The sequence below is a fragment of the Rhopalosiphum padi genome, chromosome 1 (genome assembly GCF_020882245.1).
Source record: "Rhopalosiphum padi isolate XX-2018 chromosome 1, ASM2088224v1, whole genome shotgun sequence".
Taxonomy (NCBI): Eukaryota; Metazoa; Arthropoda; class Insecta; order Hemiptera; family Aphididae; genus Rhopalosiphum; species Rhopalosiphum padi.
Window position 1 is genome coordinate 12975178 of NC_083597.1, and position 20022 is coordinate 12995199.

Below are 20022 nucleotides of genomic sequence, written 5' to 3' on the forward strand. Positions count from 1 at the left end.
GTAAAAACCAAAACATAAAAAAAAAAAAAAAAAAAACAAAAAACAAAATGCCAGAACAGCGCTATTGTATACCACGTTTCTGGTACCGGAGTGCGTACACATTTATATATATATTTATATTTATACATAAACGTGATAATTATATATACACATAGCATTCCTCCTCTCCGCGCGTCACATACGTCGAGCAATTATACACGCGTGTGTTTGCGAATTTTAAATTGTAAAACGAGGTGTTTACCATTTTTTTAAATTTTTTTTTCTCCCGTCGAGACCGATAAATCGATGTCAAGCAAATAACGACAGGTAATATTATGTGTGTGTGTACAGCGCGTTATATTTACTTACAGATATACTACCTATTCGTCTTCGTTCGTCATATACGACCGCGGCGGTTATGCGATGATGATATTATTACCATTATTATTATGACAACTGGTTCGTATACACACACACATTAATATATATATATATATATATATATATAGCTGTGACTAGGTGTAATTAATGCGAATATTATAATGTATCGTTCACTCGCGTAGGTGTAAGTAATATTTAACAATATTATATGTGTAAATATATGCACAAAAACAGTAATAATAGTAGCTAACCGCAAAACGCTCAATAAAGTTTTTTTTTAAAGAGAGAGAGAGAGCAAAACAAAGAGACGTCTAAATTATGATGTATTAATAATAATTATACTGTATATATTCATATTTTAATAATCGTGTACATAAGTACGCGTTTCAAAACTATATATTTATAGTGTTTATTAATAACGTGAAAAATGGGCGTGTCCGCCCTTGACTCGATCAAAGGTGATGAGAGGTAGGGGTGGTTACATTTTCTATTACAACACTAGACACGGATGGCACCCCTCATGTCTCACATCATCAACTTCATAACTTTTTTTTACAGTGATATATGTTTTGTAATTTGTGTTATATATTTGTATTTAATACTTATTTGCCAATTCAACAGTCGTATACAATAATAATAAATACGTACAAAAACATAGCCTAGCTCTAAAGGGTAGGGGGGTAATCTACCCTTAGCCTCCACAGATATTATGATACTGATATTTAATGTACATTATACTAATATAAATAATATATCTGTTTGGTGAGCAGTAGTAATTATGTGCGTGGAGACTTCATTAAAGGCAGATCAATGTTGAAAGAAAACACTGGTGACGTCCTCTTGGTGCCGATCGTGGTCACCACTACTGACGTACAGGATTTCGATTTTTCAATTCCGATTTTTAAAACATGGTACGTTACTATATTTTTTTTTTAAATAAAAACCATTTCTTATAGAAATTAACACATTTTAACAATAAAAAATATATGATTTATCAACCGCATACCGCGTACCTAAGCAATAAGGCTTGTGTTAAAGGTTGAGAGTATATACATAAATGTGATAAATGTCACAAGAATGACGTATATGGTATTGTAATGTAATTATTTATATAAACTGAAGCAGTGCATCAAGCGTCCATCGATTCGAAAATTATTATCAATTGACAACTTTCCTCACTAGACAATATTTAAGATATAAGTGCGATTTTCGCAATATTTTATATCGCCATAGATTTTACAATAATGCTATTTTAAGTATATACCTAATATTTAAGTATACATCATTTAACATACTTATTATACTAGATATTTCTATTTACGCGTTTCTTCTACGCAAGTCGTACTGCAATGGGATGACGCAATACCTACATACAACTGCTACAAGTATATTATATGAATTATTTATTGTAATACCATAAAATCACGAAAGCATTATAGCATAAAATAACGAACGCCGTCTAAACGTAAACTACTATCATCACGAATCACGTAATTGTGTACTATACATATAATATTATACTTACTGCCACAAGTCAACTTGAAAAAATATTGAAAATTGCTTAATAATATGTATTCCGCTTTAGTTTTGTCAAATTTGATACATTATTAGGATTTTGTATCTATTTTGTACACATATTAATATTAATATTATTAGTAATTTTTTTATCGAACAATATACTCACCCACATAGCAATTTAAACATATTCAATATTTAATACATATGTTGCTTACAATATTACTAAATTACACATTGGTGCAATATGTTTTTCACATGTATGAGCAAAATATTGTTCAAAAATATTCACATCACATTTCAAAAATATATTTTTAGAATTATTTTGACAACATATTGATTTAAATATTAGCACAATGTATTTTTATTATGTAATATAAATATTTTTTATAAAAAACATAATTAAAACGTTTTGAAAATATTTCTTTAAAAGATTGTGTCAATATTATAGAGTGTTCTACGTTCCAATATTTCTTTATGATAGTTGTAACAATATTATAAAATAATATTTTAACAATATGTTTAAAATAAGTTACCTACAGCAAAATTTTCACTTATAACTCATTTAAAAACTAAAATATAAAAAAACTCGACGCAACGCTCAAAGCCTTAAACTCGGTTTCTTAGGGCCGGTTTTTCAATTAACTAACTGACAGTAGGGCTTAACTGTCAATTAATACTATGTCCCAGTTAAACTGTTTTTATAATGCATTATTTCAAAATATATTAATGTTTTTGATAAAAATTGAAATTCAGATGAGTTGTTCATAGATTAAATAATAATAATATTTTAAGTTTTAGTAAGCGGAGTAGTAATTCAATATATTGTGGGGTATCTCCGTACCTCTCCAATCTGCTCAACTAAACTTTAAATACTTATAACTCATAAACTACACATTCGAATTTCAATTTTTATGTATCAAAATACTCCAAAAAATATTCTTATTTATAATATGAAATTAAAAATGTATGTTGTCATTCAAAAAAATAAAAACCTAAAAAAATATAACATTAAAAATATTAAAAAGCATCTATATATATTTTTTAGTTATGATTTTATTTTGACTAGAAATTATGTAAAAAATATATTTTTAAAATCACTATTAGATAATGAAATAATGAGTGTTGTTCGATAAAAGAATCAACCTATATTATATGAATTATATATTATATAATATTACAATTGTATTACCTACAACTAACCGTAGTCATTACATACGCGGATCTCGTATAAAATGCATAGAACTATTCTACATGAATCGTTTTGATCTTGCAGGTACGAATTGTACGCAAAGTACACTGTCAATCGGGCTACTTCACTGTCGTATTTGGTGACTTGGAGTCCGGAAGTTTGGGCAGCGTTTTTGTTGACGATGTTCGTGATCGTCGTGTGCATGTGGTTGGTCGCGAAAATCAGGTGTGAAATGTCATGGTCGAATATGATAAAACACAAATATTATATAATAATATTTATTATAAATAATATTAACAAACGATAAAAGGGATGTTTCGTACGATATTTAGTTGCATGTTGTAATTACCTTGTTTAGTATTGTATTTCGTTAAATAGGTAAGTTGCGTTCACGTATGCATAACTGCTACTGCCGTCTGCGTATAATTATAGAGCGAGAAAAGGTCGGAACCTATAATATAATATATATATTGCAGTTACAAGTCATAAATATTCATAAGTTATGACCGTCGAAGCAAATCGAATATTGGTCGTTTTTATTCCTTTCACTGACGGGAAAAATACCTATCCTTTAGATAATATTATATTTATAATGATATATGCATAAAATATATTTGTGTATACTATATACTTATAATTATATATTTAAATTAATATTTATTTAGTCTGGTAGAAAATTTGATTTTATGAAATTTCAACGTTATATAATTTTGTATAATATTGCTTATTAAAATAAAACAAATTGAACTCATTAAAATGATACGAAAAATATTTAAAATATCGCGAGAATAGATATAAAAAGAAAAACTTTTATATTAATTAGTTTAATTAGTTCTATTTTTTTTTCATCAAATATTTCTTCTAATTAAAATATAAAAATAAAACTATCATTAATAATTTTGTTATTATTTGTCGTCATTTTTAGTAGTTCCTTAAAGACCTCAATAGATCTGTGGGCAAATAAATGTTTACTTATTATCTTATTAACATTTTAAATAATTTAAGCAAATATACCGTTTGTAATTTTCATGCGTTATTTAGTTTATCCAAGAATATAATATATATATATATATATCTACATTTAAGTTTTAAATACATTAGGTACTACTAAACACATATAAATACATATATTATTTCAATGTCTTTACGAGAGAGGTTTAAAAAATGGATTTTTTTATAGAATAATTGTCATGTGTGAGGTTTTATTAATTGCAATATAATCTTAACTAAAAACAACGTTTTCATAAAATATTTGTGCTATATATCGTATAAGCAAGACCGTAATATATATTAAACACATTTAAACTTTTAAAATTTTAAATAAAGTAAAATATAAAAGATAATCTCAATTTATATTATTTTTAGAGCACGTAGTACGTATATGTTATAAAAGTGAAAAATATATTCTTGTGTGAGAATGAACAAATTGAATAGTCATCGTGTATACTTATAACTCAAGATGATCTAATATTTTATGATTTCGAGAATTTCGTATTATATGGTTTACAAATTATGAATAATCACGTTTAATTATAATATATACATATACATAAATAAAACAAATCGGCCATTCGGTTAAAACGATTCGCTGGCCGAAACGAATATTATGTATATATTGTATGTAAAATATATAGTAAGACGAATCTATTCAAGCCGGTACAATAATATGCAAATGTAACCTTTGCAAACGCTCGTATAATAATGTAGGGTCCCCGTGCATTATCAGAGAGGGGTAAAATCAATAGCGTAGTATATATGTGTGCGTGCGTATATGTTTATGTGTGTGTGACTGAGCGTTTTTCACCCCTCCATAGTGGTCGTGAGCTTTGTACCAGGATCTTAGAATCCTGCCGCACACTTTAGAGCTTGGGCGTGAAATCCGCCAACCCAGTTGACATTGCCGAACTTTCCCGCGTAAAAATACGTAATTTTTATTTCTTCCTTTATTATTACCTACTTCGGGAGACCATCCATCAAAATATTATCAATTCGAAATATTATTATTTCCCTGCAGTTCGTGTGTATTTGCGATAAACAACCAGAAAATTTAAATATATAACATGTATACGTTAACGATACATTTTTTACCGTGACTCGATTGGAAAGAATGACATGACTACATTATAATATACTTTATTCGTATACGTAATAACGTGAGATCTTAGTATCTTACAATAGTTTTTAAGTATCCACTCTCTTTTTTTAGTAAACTGACGTAAGCATAAATTTTTTTACACAATGTTTTTTTTAAGAAGAAATGGGAAAAAAAAACAGATAATTAATGACTCGGTGAAATTTTCTAAATTTGGCATGTAGCTCGTAGTGTCTAATAATACGGGATATTATATTCTTTAGTACCTATATACAATAATAATAATTTTTGTGTTTCAGACATTGTATTCCGCCGGTGGATGACGTACCTGTGGTACAACCGCAGAGGTGGCAGCGATCGGCTACCGATTCTCCTAGCCTAATATCCTATTTCTTCATCGTGTGGGGGTCGATTTGCAGTCAAGGTATGTCCGTTGTACATTATAACTTATAAGTTATATGTGTAAGAAACTAAGAACACGCGTACGGACATAGTTCGATGTGGTGGTGAGCCGTAAACGGTGATTTTGGCGTGGTGGACCATGATACTGCAAAGCTTCTAAAACAATAAACACACAATGATTATTAACAGTGATACAACTTAAAAATGTAAATATTTATAAAGAGTACAGTACTAAAATAAGGAATGTTTTTATCTCCAAGTTGTCTATCTCATGACTCTTTATAATAAATGATTAATTAATGATAAAAATTATTAAAAATATGTCGAGTTATCGATATCCGGATTCTATTCGACCAATAGAAAAATAATGAAATATTTCGTACCCATAGTGCATATAGACACACCACACATATAAATGTATAATTAAACATACTATTTTAAACCTTTTCCGAATCATAATATAAATATATAATACGCATACGATAATAACTAATAATTACATTAAATCTCGATCATTATTATTTGTAGGACTTCACACCGTCAACACCAACGCTTGTTCTGTGCGCGTTGTATCCTGGGTCACGTTACTGTTCGGGCTGTGCATCAGCACGTCGTACTCAGCCGTGCTGTTTTCCCGGTTGACCGTTGACAAATCTGACCTGGCCATCCCGTCGTTGGAATCGCTGTCCAGACTGCGAACACACGTGGTGTGCGTGCGGCGCAACAGCTTTGGATACTTGCTGTTTAAAGTAACTATACTATATTTTTTTTATTATTTATGATGATATTTAAGAGGACGCCGCCACCTATGATTTTTAGGGGGTTTGAAATAGGTTAATTTATCAATGCAAATTTAAAGAAAAACGAAAATTTAAATACATTTGAATAATACATGCTAATTGAAAGTGACTTCCAAGTAGTACCTCGAATCAGTGCCGCATTGTTAGTTTTTAATAATTATAAAATAATATTATACAGAAATAAGATATCACGTGGGATATAAACGAGAAGTCTAAGTTAAGTTATTCAACTTTGAAGAACATCAAAATGTAAAAACAATAATACATTTTTCGTAATAGTATAATAAATAAAAAATAATAACAGTATATAATGCAAAGTCAACGTTTTCTTACATTTTTAGTGAAATTTAGTTTCTTTCTTAAAACTATATATATCTCTGTTATTTTCGTGTTAAATCCTTTTTCTAAATTATTTTTTAATCGTACAATAATTAACAACAACACTAATTTAAAAAAAAAACTCGTTATCCCGGGTATAAATCCTGGTAGTTAAACAATATTAATAATATTATATATAAACTTAACATATATATAATATGAGCCATTTACTATACTTATAAAGTTATAACGAAATATGATAATCATAAAATGAAATTGGGTAAGGTGACACTTTTTCCAATCTATTTTTCACGATATTTTTTTCAAAAGTTCTTTTTCTCAATACCACTGGTTCTCAAAAGTTCTATTTCATAATACCAGTTTTCTAAAAAGTTACTTTTCTCGAAATTATATTTTCATATTACTCTGTAACAAAAATGATTTATTACTAATTTTAAAATGTATTAGTATAATGAAAAAAGTAGTATAAATAAATCAAAGTGTATTCAAATTTTAAATTATGACCAATGTATGCAAATTATATCATTGTTATTAACAAATTCGTCATACTTGAAAACAATATTACATATTCTTTCTTCTACTTCAGTCGTACCATATTGGACACTTCTTTATCTTTTGTCCTAGATTCAGTTATCGTAGAATGCACTCAGTGTCGACTTGTTTTTTTCTAAGTTCAGTGAAAATTGTATAAACGCTAGGATGTTGTCGTCCGACAATCACTTGAAACCGATATGCCAGATTTCTTACAATTTATTAGTTCTTGCAAATCGTTGGAATACTATACAGTACTACTGGTACTAGTTCCACGATTTTCGAAGTAATCTGAATTCAGTACATCTTCTCCAACTATTACAGCTTGCCTCCCAAAAATGTAATTTGTCAATCATTAAATATTTAAATATTGTTATATAAAAATATAAGTAGCTATTTTATTATATATTAATTTATAAAAAAATAATTTACCTCAAAATATTCGACAATTGGCATATATTCTACAAGTACTAATTCAAATAAATCATCAGATGTTTCTACTACTTTTTATGGTGAAACAAATTCAAAAGCGCAGATCATCTGAATTGCTAACTTTCTGGATTATTATATTGACTGTAATCATTCTGCCTGGATACGACAATAATGACTTTGACAAAAATGAAATAAATAAACGTGTATTTCAACTCCAGTTATTTTCTTCGTCGCATTTATTATTGATTGTTCAAAATTCATTATCGGAAATTGTGGATTTATAATATTTATTTTACATTTTTATTTAATGAATACACTTAACTCGGTATAAATATGAGTTAATGTAGGAAAAATACACGACGCGGTAATATATAAGTTAATTTATGAAAAATATAATATTATATTATTATAAATATATATATATTATAATTTTTTTTAGTAAATATTAAAATTGGTAATTTAAGATTCGGGAAAAGTAAAACTGGGAAAAATTAGTAGGAAAATCGAATTGGGAATACTATACTATAATCATGAAATTATATTATCTATATTTTTAAATTTTAAATCCGCATACAAGGTACGCAGTTACGTGGACTCATTGTTTTCAAGATGAAATCGAATAACCGACCTTTATTTAAAATCGTTAAAAATAATTTTGGAGTTTGTCCATTAAAAACGTATAGCGAAAACAAGTATTAAGTGATAAAAGCGACTGTGAATAATTAATCCATGTCTGCACTCAAAACGATTAAAAATTAGGTCTCTCAGTTGTAGTGCTTGACCACTGACAACTGTATTTATGGTTCAGATATGTAGAGACAAAAGTAAAAAAAAACTTGACAAAAATATATTGGGAGATTTTTTTTTTATTAATTAAAAAATACTATAATAAACGAACTAACTTCTTTTCTTTGTAGTATATCGAATTTTTATTTGGCGTAAATACATATATTTTCCAGCACACTATGAACAATAATTATTACAGGTATATTACCTAACATATAATTAATGTTTGTGTAATACGTATTTATTAGTATAAAATTAATCTGTATAATTTAAAATAAAAATATATATTTATTTATCAATTTAGATTTAGGAAAAATTGTCGTAAATAAACCGCTACACTTATGTAGATATGCTTCTACGTATGGAAAAATAACATATAGTATAAATTCTTAACACTATATTATAAAGGCTTTGTTTATTGTGAAAAGGAGATATAAATAATATAATATCGATGCATTTCAAGGATATTATGGCCTTATCGTTACACTATTGCAACACGGAATTTAAATATTTTAATTTATAAAAGCATTTGACTTACCCATTATAGGTATGTACACTAGTACACTTATAAATGGTATATGATGCGTTAGTAAATAGTAATAATTTAACATTACATGACATGACTGCATTGCATATATATAGTAGGTGCATAAAACTTATACAGTCAATATTTCTGAGTACTATATCCGTTAACTTGTGCTCTATTCAATAATTCAGTTATTTCAGTTCAGTAGTTTCATTAAAGATCGATTTACGCATATTATTCAACTCTATTATATTTTCATAACCTTGCAAGTGCATTAAAAATTAAGTTATAGTGCATAATATGTTAACAATTATTAAAGTATAGAGGTATAGAAAAATTAATTCAGTAACATCAACTATTTTCACAGTATAATTATAACTATAATATTTAGATTGCCTGTTTTATAATTTAATTTAAATGCTGTAATTAAATTAACTATTAATTTTTTTTCATATGTATAACTAAAATACTGGGTAATTTTAATAACATTCCTAAAAAAGTTAAATTCGATTATTTTGAATCAAAAAATGACTTTTGGTTTTGTTTTTCCTATTATTATAAAAAAAATTAACGCAATAATTTATTTTTTTTATCTAAATAGGACATAATATCATTAATATCTTTGTGTATTATATATATAATTATATATTTTTAAGTATGTATTACTAAAAATAATATGTAGTAATATTTATTAAAATTTAGTTGTTTTAAGTATGATTGAACTAAAACAATTATAGCAAAATAAATAAATAATAATATGTAAAATGTATAATAGTAAAATTTGAATAATATTTTTTGCATATCAGTTTTAACTTGTAAAATGACATAGCCCTACTAATTATGCATCTGTCTGTATATTATGATATATGTCACATATATATATGTATATATAAATCTGCAGGCGAACGAGACGGATACGTTTTTAATGGAACGGTGGCTGGGAGTGGTGAACGTTCCACCGTGCCCCCAGTACGAGTACGGCGATATCGAGGTGATGGCCAAATCAGTGTGCAGTGATCAAGCCCTGTTGGTTTTGGAAACACCCATGGTGATGGCCAGGGCTATGAGTCACCATGATGGGTGTCGAGTTATGTCAGTGGCCGGTCGTCATGCGGTAGCTTACGCATCAGTGCTGACCGTCAAGGGATCGCCATACACACCCCTGATTAATGAGATGCAAGTATATTTATATACAATTATAACTAGAGATAGGATATTGATGATCTAAAACAGTATCCAAAATTACGCAAAAAAATACTTTAATGCTTAAAAAATATAGAAAAGAACCTAAAAAATTTTTAAAAAATGATTTAAAAATATAAAAAACCGTTTGTAAACAAAATGTAGTAAACAATTAAATTTTAAGTTTAATTTAAAGTAAAAAAATATATATACATAAAATCATTAAAAATTAAAATATAAATTATATTAATAAGTAATAACTAATAACACAAACAAAAATTACAACTAATCATAAAATTATATTTTTAAACAAATTTTCTTAAAATCTCAAATTCAAGAAAACTACCCCACATTGTACAAAAAATACCAAATATGACCTATACATTATAATATGAAAAAATATTTAAAAAAATGGGGCGTGACTCTTTTCACCAACAAAATACCTTTGGCTTTTCGCCCACGTCTCTTTTCACCCAAATATTTTAAAACTATTTTACCTTTAAGCCCAAGAATATTATAGCATTATTTGACCATATTTTTATAATACACTTAGGGAATCACTTCATTATTTATTTGTGTAAATTAGTTTTATAAAGCCATTTAGCATTACCCAAAGAGTACCACGAAGAAGAGACGGATTTTATTACACTCCAAAAATATATTGTGTATTTGTACATTTGTAAGCATTTGTCATTTATTAGTTTATTACAATATAGTATTAAAAATAAAAAAGAATATAGATTTGTGTTAAAAATATTATTAAATAAAAAAAAAAGTAATATAAAAAAATACAAAAATGTGGTCAACAAATGCTATAATATTCATGGGTGAAAAGGTAAAATAGTTTTAAAATATTTGGGCGAAAAGCAAAAGGTAATTTTTAGGCAAACAATCTTGCCCAAAAAAATGACATTAAAAATAAAAATATGCATATTTAATAAATGCATACATTTATAGTTAAATATGCTTAAAAATGCAAAATAAAATTAGTATAATATTCTGAATCAAGGAAGCATGAAATTAATTTTTAGCCAAGATAACATTTTATAGAATTAAAGGAAAAAATGCAAGTCATTAACATCCTATCTCCAATTATAATATATACGCTGAATATACGGTATAACATGTTAAGGGAAGTTTCTAGGATTCGTGAGGCCCGATGTGAAACCTAACATAAATTTATATTTACAAGTGTCTTCGAAGCACTATTCATATTGATTGATTCAAAATTTACAAATTTCAAAATATTTTTATTTTTGTATCACGGGATTTCTCTGAGAACCAAATAATAAACAATGAACAGTGCATGTAACAAAAAAGCTCTAAGGTTTTCTGAAATTATTTCAATAGCCTTTGTAATTTTACCCTATTATCATAATATTCTATTATAATGCTTGACTACAACAACTACAACAGTTATTTACTTATTAACTCTTAAATATATAATAATATGCACTTTAATATTTTATTTCTAAAACATATTCCTTTACTATTTTGCTATATAAAACATAGATTTTTAATGGTATTATAAGTTGAGTCTCTTATATAAGTCAAGCCCCAAAAAATCATACTAAAAATTGCAAGATGCAGGGTCTGGGCCTAAGGACGACTTTAACTTTATTATAGGTACCTAATCATTCTAATAGTATAATCATGGTATGATTATTGTTGTAGACTTGTAGTCTCTGTAATACTTCTATAGGAATAAGCAGTCATTTGCTACCCGTCTATCCATATATTTATTTTGTTTCTTTATTGACGGAAAAACTCCATTTATAAAACATTTACATAAATATAAATTGTGTAGTGAATAACAGATTCAAAAAAAAAAAAAAATTTATATGTCAGACTTTAATTGTTTAACAACTTTTAATTGTTTATTGACTGTTCTTCGTGAAAAATACAATTGAGATAATTTAATATAAATTTACCATAATAATATAATATGGATATGTTATAGATACTTTCTAATGCCTAATTAAACGTTGGTTAATAATGGTATCACTTATTGTATTTTAAAACACAATGGAATGTGATAACAAAAGAAAATCAAAACAAAACTAAACTTAGTCTGACTTGTCAAATAGTATACAACGAATGCATCTGCCATTGTAATTAATTATTCTGCCATATTATTTTAGTGTCCCTATCCTGCAATCATCTATACATAAGGGTGCAGCGCGAACAGAATTAATTATTGATGCTCGTCTGTCGTCTACCACTCCACCATGACTTAGGGTGTCAAAAAATTCATTCCCATAAAATATATATTTTATGTGAATCACATCATATGTCTAAATAAACTAGTTAATAATATAACCTAAATAAATATATATAAATAATATACAAGTATATGTAGATGATACTTGAATAAAGTAGGTATATCAATACCACACCGACCGCATCTACCTATAATAATAATTAACACAGCAACGTGTACGTAACTATTTCGTATAATTTAACGACAATGTCAACACTGTTTTATAACTTGATACTGAAGGAAATATTCGAATAACTTTACTCCAGGAAATGTTGAGTCTAGATATCCACACAATACGTACGGTTATTAGGCTTGCTTATTCATATAGTTTTTAATTACAATGATTTAAACTATACGAAGACCCTTGTCCGATAGAAACTTAGAACAGTATATTATACTTCGATATTTATTATAAACTTCAGCCGACTTCCAAAATGTGAACACGTAATAATAATAACAATAACAGTTAATCATAATTTTAAAATTTAATGATTTTCGATGGAAGCGTATAATTACGTATTCGAACCCAACTGTAGTTTATTAACCATAACAATTTTAATTCCGTCGACGAAGGATATACATTTCTCGTCTATGTCATACCCGTTATATTATATTTAAGACTATATACATCCTTCTCTACACTCATCCAATCTATGATACGATCTCTATAATTAACAATAATTATGTAATATAATATAACATACGCTGCAAGTTTTAATAGCAGTGCAATATCGCGTATGATTGACACTCGTGCATTAAAATTTAAAATCTAAAATTATAGACATCTGCCGAAAATGAAAATATGGTTTTAACAAATATTATACAAAAAATATAAGAGATAAAGCGTTTGTATAACGTATGGATGGTTGTGAAAAACTTAAAACTGTATAGGAAAAACAAAAATATTTATATTTCACAAAATATACGCCATATATAATTTTATATATTATATAGTTACCCAATTCGTTTTATTCTGAAAATAAAATACTATTCTGTGCGCGCGTTTTATACAAAAAACAATATATCATATATTATATAAATCTACTATATACTATATATATATAATGTACTATGATGGTATTATACTATATATGCATGCGGTCAACCTACTCGACCCACGGGGACACGTCTCGAGGTGCCGGAAAACGGCTACAACACACCACCGTTGTTTAAAATTTGAGAAAAAAATATCGTATATCATTTTTTCGTACGACATTGCTATATACCTCGGCGTAACAATATCGTACCTAACCTAACCGGGAATTCACAAATTTTTCGCTGATCGCGCACACGTGAAAATAAAAAATGTCCTATAGAAAATAATATTATAATATTATGTAGGTATTCCTTACCGGGGAGTTTCATCTTTCGTTAGTCGTCGCAACATCCCCAATTCGGTCGCGTGAGCAGTAACGAGCGCGATCCGTCGCCCGGCTGTTGATTCCAGGCTACAGCTAGGCTTCATACGTCCGCCAGATAGAGTTACGCGGCCTGATTATAATATTATTATTTTATTGAAACGTAGTTTACCGACGCCAGCCACTATCCGGATGACCAATCGATAGAACATTCCGATAACAAATATAATAACATCGTGAGAAACGGTATAAGCGACAATTATTTAATAAGTGGCTTATTAAGTATACAAATAAATTTAAATGAAGAGGTTTAATAGAATCCAATTTCTGTCTTCTGAGTTATTCGCTTACCGCATTTGAAATTATTTATAAAAGATTAGAACAGTCTAAAAGGTAGTTTAAATTTCGATCTTATGAATTTGCTTAATATTTAACAAATTTCAAAAACTATAATTTAATGAAAAAAATTACACGTATTAGTGTTTTTTCGTATTGAATTCAGTCGATTCCGTTCCTTTTTCTTTGTAATATACTACAATGATAGTAATAATGCACGGTGTCACACCATTATAATATATTATTACGAAAGTCTAAAGCAGCTGCTGCAGTGACGCTGGACCGTATATATTATATTATATATAGGTTATATAGTATCGAAATCTCAGCAGTTTACTGGCCAACACACCCTACCGCCCTACTTCTTTATCAGATCCGTTCGTTTGAGATTTCAAACTGAAATCGGCCATGATCTTGTCGTTCTTCTTTGCTTCCCAAAACCAGCCAGAAAGCATAGAATTTTCAAATGAAAATTAAATGTATAAAATTCTTTATCGATTATATAATATTATTTATAAACTTAAGTATTACACCTATTTAATAATGTATATACTCGTACGGATATTATCGAATGTTATCACTAACCAAAATAAATATTGTATATCTATTACCTACTTATCAACTATATAACGGTGTAATGATGAGTAATGTACTACAGTTAATAAGTCATTGGCACGTCGTCAAGATTTAGAGTTTGGTAACAGTTGTAACCATCAATAAAAAATATTGGGCAAACAATTTGTTCTAAAATATTATTGTTTACAAATAAACTGTAGTTATTGTATTATAAATAATTATGGCTAATCCGTTATCGATTTAATAAATATGACAATATTATTTATGATCACCCTATATAATGTTGTATACTGTTATGTATATAATATAACTGTAGTCACGCATTGCATACAGTGGTTTATTTGGAGGGAAAAGAAAGAGTATACGACATATAAATTACTTCTCTAGTATTTTTTTTGCGTTTTCTCACTAAACTTACAACGACACGTGGTTATACGTTTCGAGTTTACACCGCGTGCCATATACTATATAATTCTTGTTTACGATTTTCAATTATCAAAATACCAAACCACCAAAAATATCCGATTTGTTGTGTCCAAGTATTCTTAATTCAGATAATTTAAATTCGTTTTGTGAATGACGTCACACGTAACATACATTTTCATAATTATTTTTTGTTTTTTTTGGGTGGGTGGGGGGTGGAATGGAGGGAATACTAAAAAAATATCTTAAAACTACCTTCTTAACCTTAAAAATCTTGTACACTTATTAATTTGCATGATAAAAACTTAAGAAATAACGATTTCGAGTGAAGCGACAAATATGTTTTTTCTATCATCATTGCAGGCAACTATCTACATGAAATTATAACCACGACATTTTTTTAAATTATTTATCAGTGAGTTCATAATATAATGATTTCATGTCAATGTATATATATATATATTTTTTATATTATGTGTACAATATGTACTTGGATTTAACTAATGTCGTCTTTCGCACAGAATGGTGTCGCTGCTCACCAACGGCGTGGTGGACTACTTGCAAAAGAAATGGCTGTCTAGGCAGTTTCGCGACTGGACGTTCACTGAAGCCGACAGCATCGGAGTGACCATCGGACACGTGCGTGGACTGCTGGTCGTCCTCGGTTTATCTGTCGTTGTCGCCACTGCCGTCATGCTCATCGAACTGGCCATCGCTGGATCTAAGCGATCTGTGAATTCAATCCCATTTCGTAAGGTTGATCGCAAAAGCCAAGACAGCTTTCATGTAGCTGCTAATGGTATCCGTTGGCGCAAATAGTGTGTGGCGCTAAGTGTGCTATTTATATTATAGCTCCCTGAATTCTATAAACCCAATTCAAGTTAATAAACGTAATTGGTGGACAACTCAAGCTTCATTACACGGCAACCAAACATACAGGTTGCAAAGATGGGTATAGGTGTGGGAGAGGATATTGACTCCCGCCGAGTAGCGACATGAGACCACTTAATGTTACACTTTTAAAAATAATTCGTATCTAAATATTTTCAGTCTATGTCGACAAATATTTATAAAACATTTATAATATACAAATCATAAGCATATCATATATCTAGAACTATTTTAAAGATCTGGTCAAGAACACTTTAAAAAAAAAAAAGTTACTTTTGATTTAATTCAAACTCGGAGTTTTGACCTTAGCAGTTTTTCTGTAAACATAGGTACGTATACAGTAAATGTAAAACTTTAACAGTGAACACTCATCACTATTTTAAAAGTGTTAACTTCTTTTTTGTTAACTTTTTTTAGACAAACAATTTTAATGTATTATAAAATATTACCCTTGTTTTATTTATCAGATTTAGACCCAAAAATAATTATAATATAAAGTAATACATTTAATGTAAATATGTTAGTTGTAAATTACTACTTTGTGATTAATTATTTGTATATCTACGTATATAGTATATTGATATGTGACTATACTAAAAGAAGTAATGAGACATGTTTCAACAAACTCTAGCAAAGCCTTCTTTCAATTTTATAGATTTAAATATTATATAATAATACGATTATATTAGTTCACCGTTTACGTAATATATAAGTATATTATTTATTTAATATATATAATACTATTATTATTTATTTTATTTGTAATTAAATAATACACTTATTATACTTAATTCTCAAACAAAATTGTAAAATGTTTTAAATAAGTTGTTTTGTAAAAAAACGTTTTAACTCCTTATGTTTTAAACAAACCAATAACAATAACAAAATGATAACAATTTAAAAAATGAATTTTTTAAACAATACAAAATTAGACAAATAGTTACCGCTCTCTGCTATATAGTAGATATCGAATGGATCACTGTAATGAACGTGTTAAATTTGAATTCAATGATATAATTGTATACGAAAAACAATTTTTCGTGGAGACAGTATTTTTAGATATTGTTAGTTCCGATATGAACTACAAAAGTTTTGACCCTCCAAATAATTTTTTATCCACATTTATAGAAAAAGAACCAAATAAAAAATCAAAAATATCTCTCGTCTATAAATAGTTCAAAAAGAACAAAAATATTTTTAGAACTTTAACATGGACATAAAATAAATATTATACCTAAATTGTCTACGTTATTCAATTTTGAATTACAACTAAATAAACAAATCAATATTGTCAACAATTGATTTAGGGTAAAAATTCCTGTTTTTCCTCAATTTTTTCCCCTGATGACAATGAAAAAAATACTGGAAATTTTTCATTTTTTGACCCTCCTCATTAGTATAAACTAGATTCAATTTTATTACCTACCTAAAACTACCACCAAGGTTCAAAATTTAAACATTTTTACTGGTAATGACAAATAAAAAAAACTCACACACATCTTTGTAATATCAATACTTTTATAGTTTTATCACTCCGTTCAGAAACTAAAATATAGTTTTAAACGAATAAAACGTTTGTTTAGTATAATTAAAAAAAAAAATTGTTTACCTTTTTCTGGTATTAGTCATCAAAGACACGTAAACATGTCATAACTATAATTACTATGTTTATTATTTACATATGATACTAATTAAAGTAAATATTACACTTTACTTAAAAGTAAAGTTTTACTAACGCACTCATATTATATGGTACTATGAAGTATTTAAAGTTGTAATAATGATCAATCAAGCATTTTATAAAAACTGGGAAAACAGACAAACGTCATTTGTGTAGCAAAAAAGCCTATCCTAAGCGCCGTGATAATAATATGTTATAGTTACAAATAATAATTATTATACATCAGTCACTAAGCACTAAATCTTTTACCAGCATGGCAATTGTCCAATATTGAGGTATCCATCAATGACAAACTGACAAATAAAGTTTACCAATCATAAAATTCCGACTAAAGTTTTCTACCAATCGGATCGTAATGATATTACACGAACATCGTTCAACATGTTTTAGTTAATACCACTTACTCGAAGTGATATGAAATGTATAAATATTTAAATTTCAAATGAACTATAAATAACTTGTAAGCTGACGAAAATTTTATAGTCTAGTTTAGTGTTTACAACAATTATTTATAATATATTATATAATGATATTGCTTATAAATTATCACTATATTCAGTGGCGCAACTAGAAAAACTTAAAACATTTCGGGGGGAGGGAAGTTACATTATTACAATATATATACATAAGACATAGGTTATTACTTATTATATTAGGCCTCGGAGAAATTTCGTGAGGGGTTACAACCCGTGAATAGATAAATTTAATTTATATATCATAATTAATTATATTTTTTTGCGCGTTTACACATTTTTAATTGCCTACGAATATAAATAGCTATTTAATTGTGATAAAATTGGTTTTCTATAGACAAAAATAATTTTTATCAGATATAAACATTATATTATTACATATAATTATATAAATACAAAATATATAATAAATATGTATTTAATATAAATATATATATATATATATATATATATTGTACGTCTAAAATGGGAAACGGCACAAAAGGACTTTGTTTGACTTAAAGGGACCGGAAACGGCTGTACATAATACAACAACTCAATTTATATTATGTAAGAGGCTAAATTTTGACAAACCATTTATACAACTATACAAGTATACACTGTGCAAGATTCGACCTAAGACGGCCTAACATTTAACTATTTATTATAATATGTATACGTAATTATATTATGTTGAATAAAGATGTGACTTTTAATGAAATTTACCTCTATAATGATGTAAAACTTGGGTTATAAAATTATAATTTTTAAAAAATGTCGAGTTAAAAAATTACTAAAATATAGGTATTTTTATTGTCAATGCTTCACAATCAGCAGGTGGAATAATATTTTTCCACATACGTTCATAACATTAACAATAAATGTTCAATAACACAAAACAAAACGTTATTATGTACAAAAAAAATTATTTTATAATCTTTATTAAAACATTAACAAACAGTGCACTATTATTTATATTAAAATTAATTACTAACGCTAACATGTAGAAATATTATAAGTATATCCGTAAACGCACACACTGGTGGCTGGAAAACTATGCAAGTAAAAAATCATCATCAAATCTACAGCCAATGTGGCACACTACGATTTTGTCGAACACAACATAAATTATTCACTAGATAGATTTTTAACGGTTTTATATTTTATTTCTTTTATTAATTTATACTATACACTCTTGAATTTGAAATAAAACAAATTGAATTCATTAAATTGATTTATTCTAATCGAATTCTGTGATGTGAAATTAAAATTGAATAATTAAAAATGTGACAGTTGTCATGTGGAAAATAAAGAATTCGATTTGTATTAAACGATTTTTAAAATGCACAATATTCAATGAACACCAACTAAATAAAAAATTATCTAAGATCCCATAAATATGAGAAATGTTTTGAATGACAGTATACATTTTTAATTTCATATTCCGAAGCTGCAAAATAGTAACTTAATGAGTGTTTAACTCGTACGTTAATTGCATTACCTGATGTGCAAAAATTAATATAGAAAAAATATAGCAATTGAACTGATGCTGAAATATTCTTGCATGAAATATTAAAGTTTAAATTCTCTACTCAGTGGTACAAAATGTAGAACAATTAATTGTAAAAATAATCCACTTTTATGGTACCACAGTGAACCACCCGAGAAAATATCCTTCAAACAAATAAACAATTACTATCCACAATTTGACATAATACTATACATATATAATATAATGTCTTACAAAAGTACGAAATTCGGACAATGTCCTAGATAGCTATGTAGGTTTAGATTTTATTACTGATGTTCACGTCCTAACAACGCAATGCAAAATATTGTGTTAGTTATATTATTTTATGTATAGAAAATACGAGAAAAAAGTTATTCA

The 20022-nt window shown here is 27.6% G+C and overlaps 1 protein-coding gene across 2 annotated transcripts; it reads left to right on the forward strand.

Annotated features, from left to right (window-relative positions):
• Nucleotides 1-132: 132 nt before the first annotated feature.
• LOC132917452 (glutamate receptor ionotropic, kainate glr-3-like) lies at nt 133-16708 on the forward strand. Of its 2 annotated transcripts, none has more exons than XM_060978200.1 (7): nt 133-438; nt 1131-1271; nt 3152-3292; nt 5459-5583; nt 6090-6310; nt 9877-10151; nt 15632-16708. In XM_060978200.1, the coding sequence occupies exons 2-7, from the start codon at nt 1171-1173 to the stop codon at nt 15927-15929; spliced, it is 1161 nt and encodes a 386-aa protein (XP_060834183.1). In that variant the 5' UTR covers nt 133-438; nt 1131-1170; the 3' UTR covers nt 15930-16708. The 2 variants fall into 2 exon arrangements, with proteins under 2 accessions (XP_060834183.1, XP_060834184.1); XM_060978201.1 differs by having other exon boundaries at nt 133-306.
• Nucleotides 16709-20022: the final 3314 nt, after the last annotated feature.

Excerpts from the sequence above, each read along its gene's own strand:
- LOC132917452 (XM_060978200.1), top strand. The coding sequence starts at position 1,171 with ATGTTGAAAGAAAACACTGGTGACGTCCTCTTGGTGCCGATCGTGGTC. Across the intron at positions 5,584-6,089 it reads GGGGTCGATTTGCAGTCAAG|GACTTCACACCGTCAACACC; the intron begins GTATGTCCGTTG and ends TATTATTTGTAG. Across the intron at positions 10,152-15,631 it reads ACACCCCTGATTAATGAGAT|AATGGTGTCGCTGCTCACCA; the intron begins GCAAGTATATTT and ends TCTTTCGCACAG.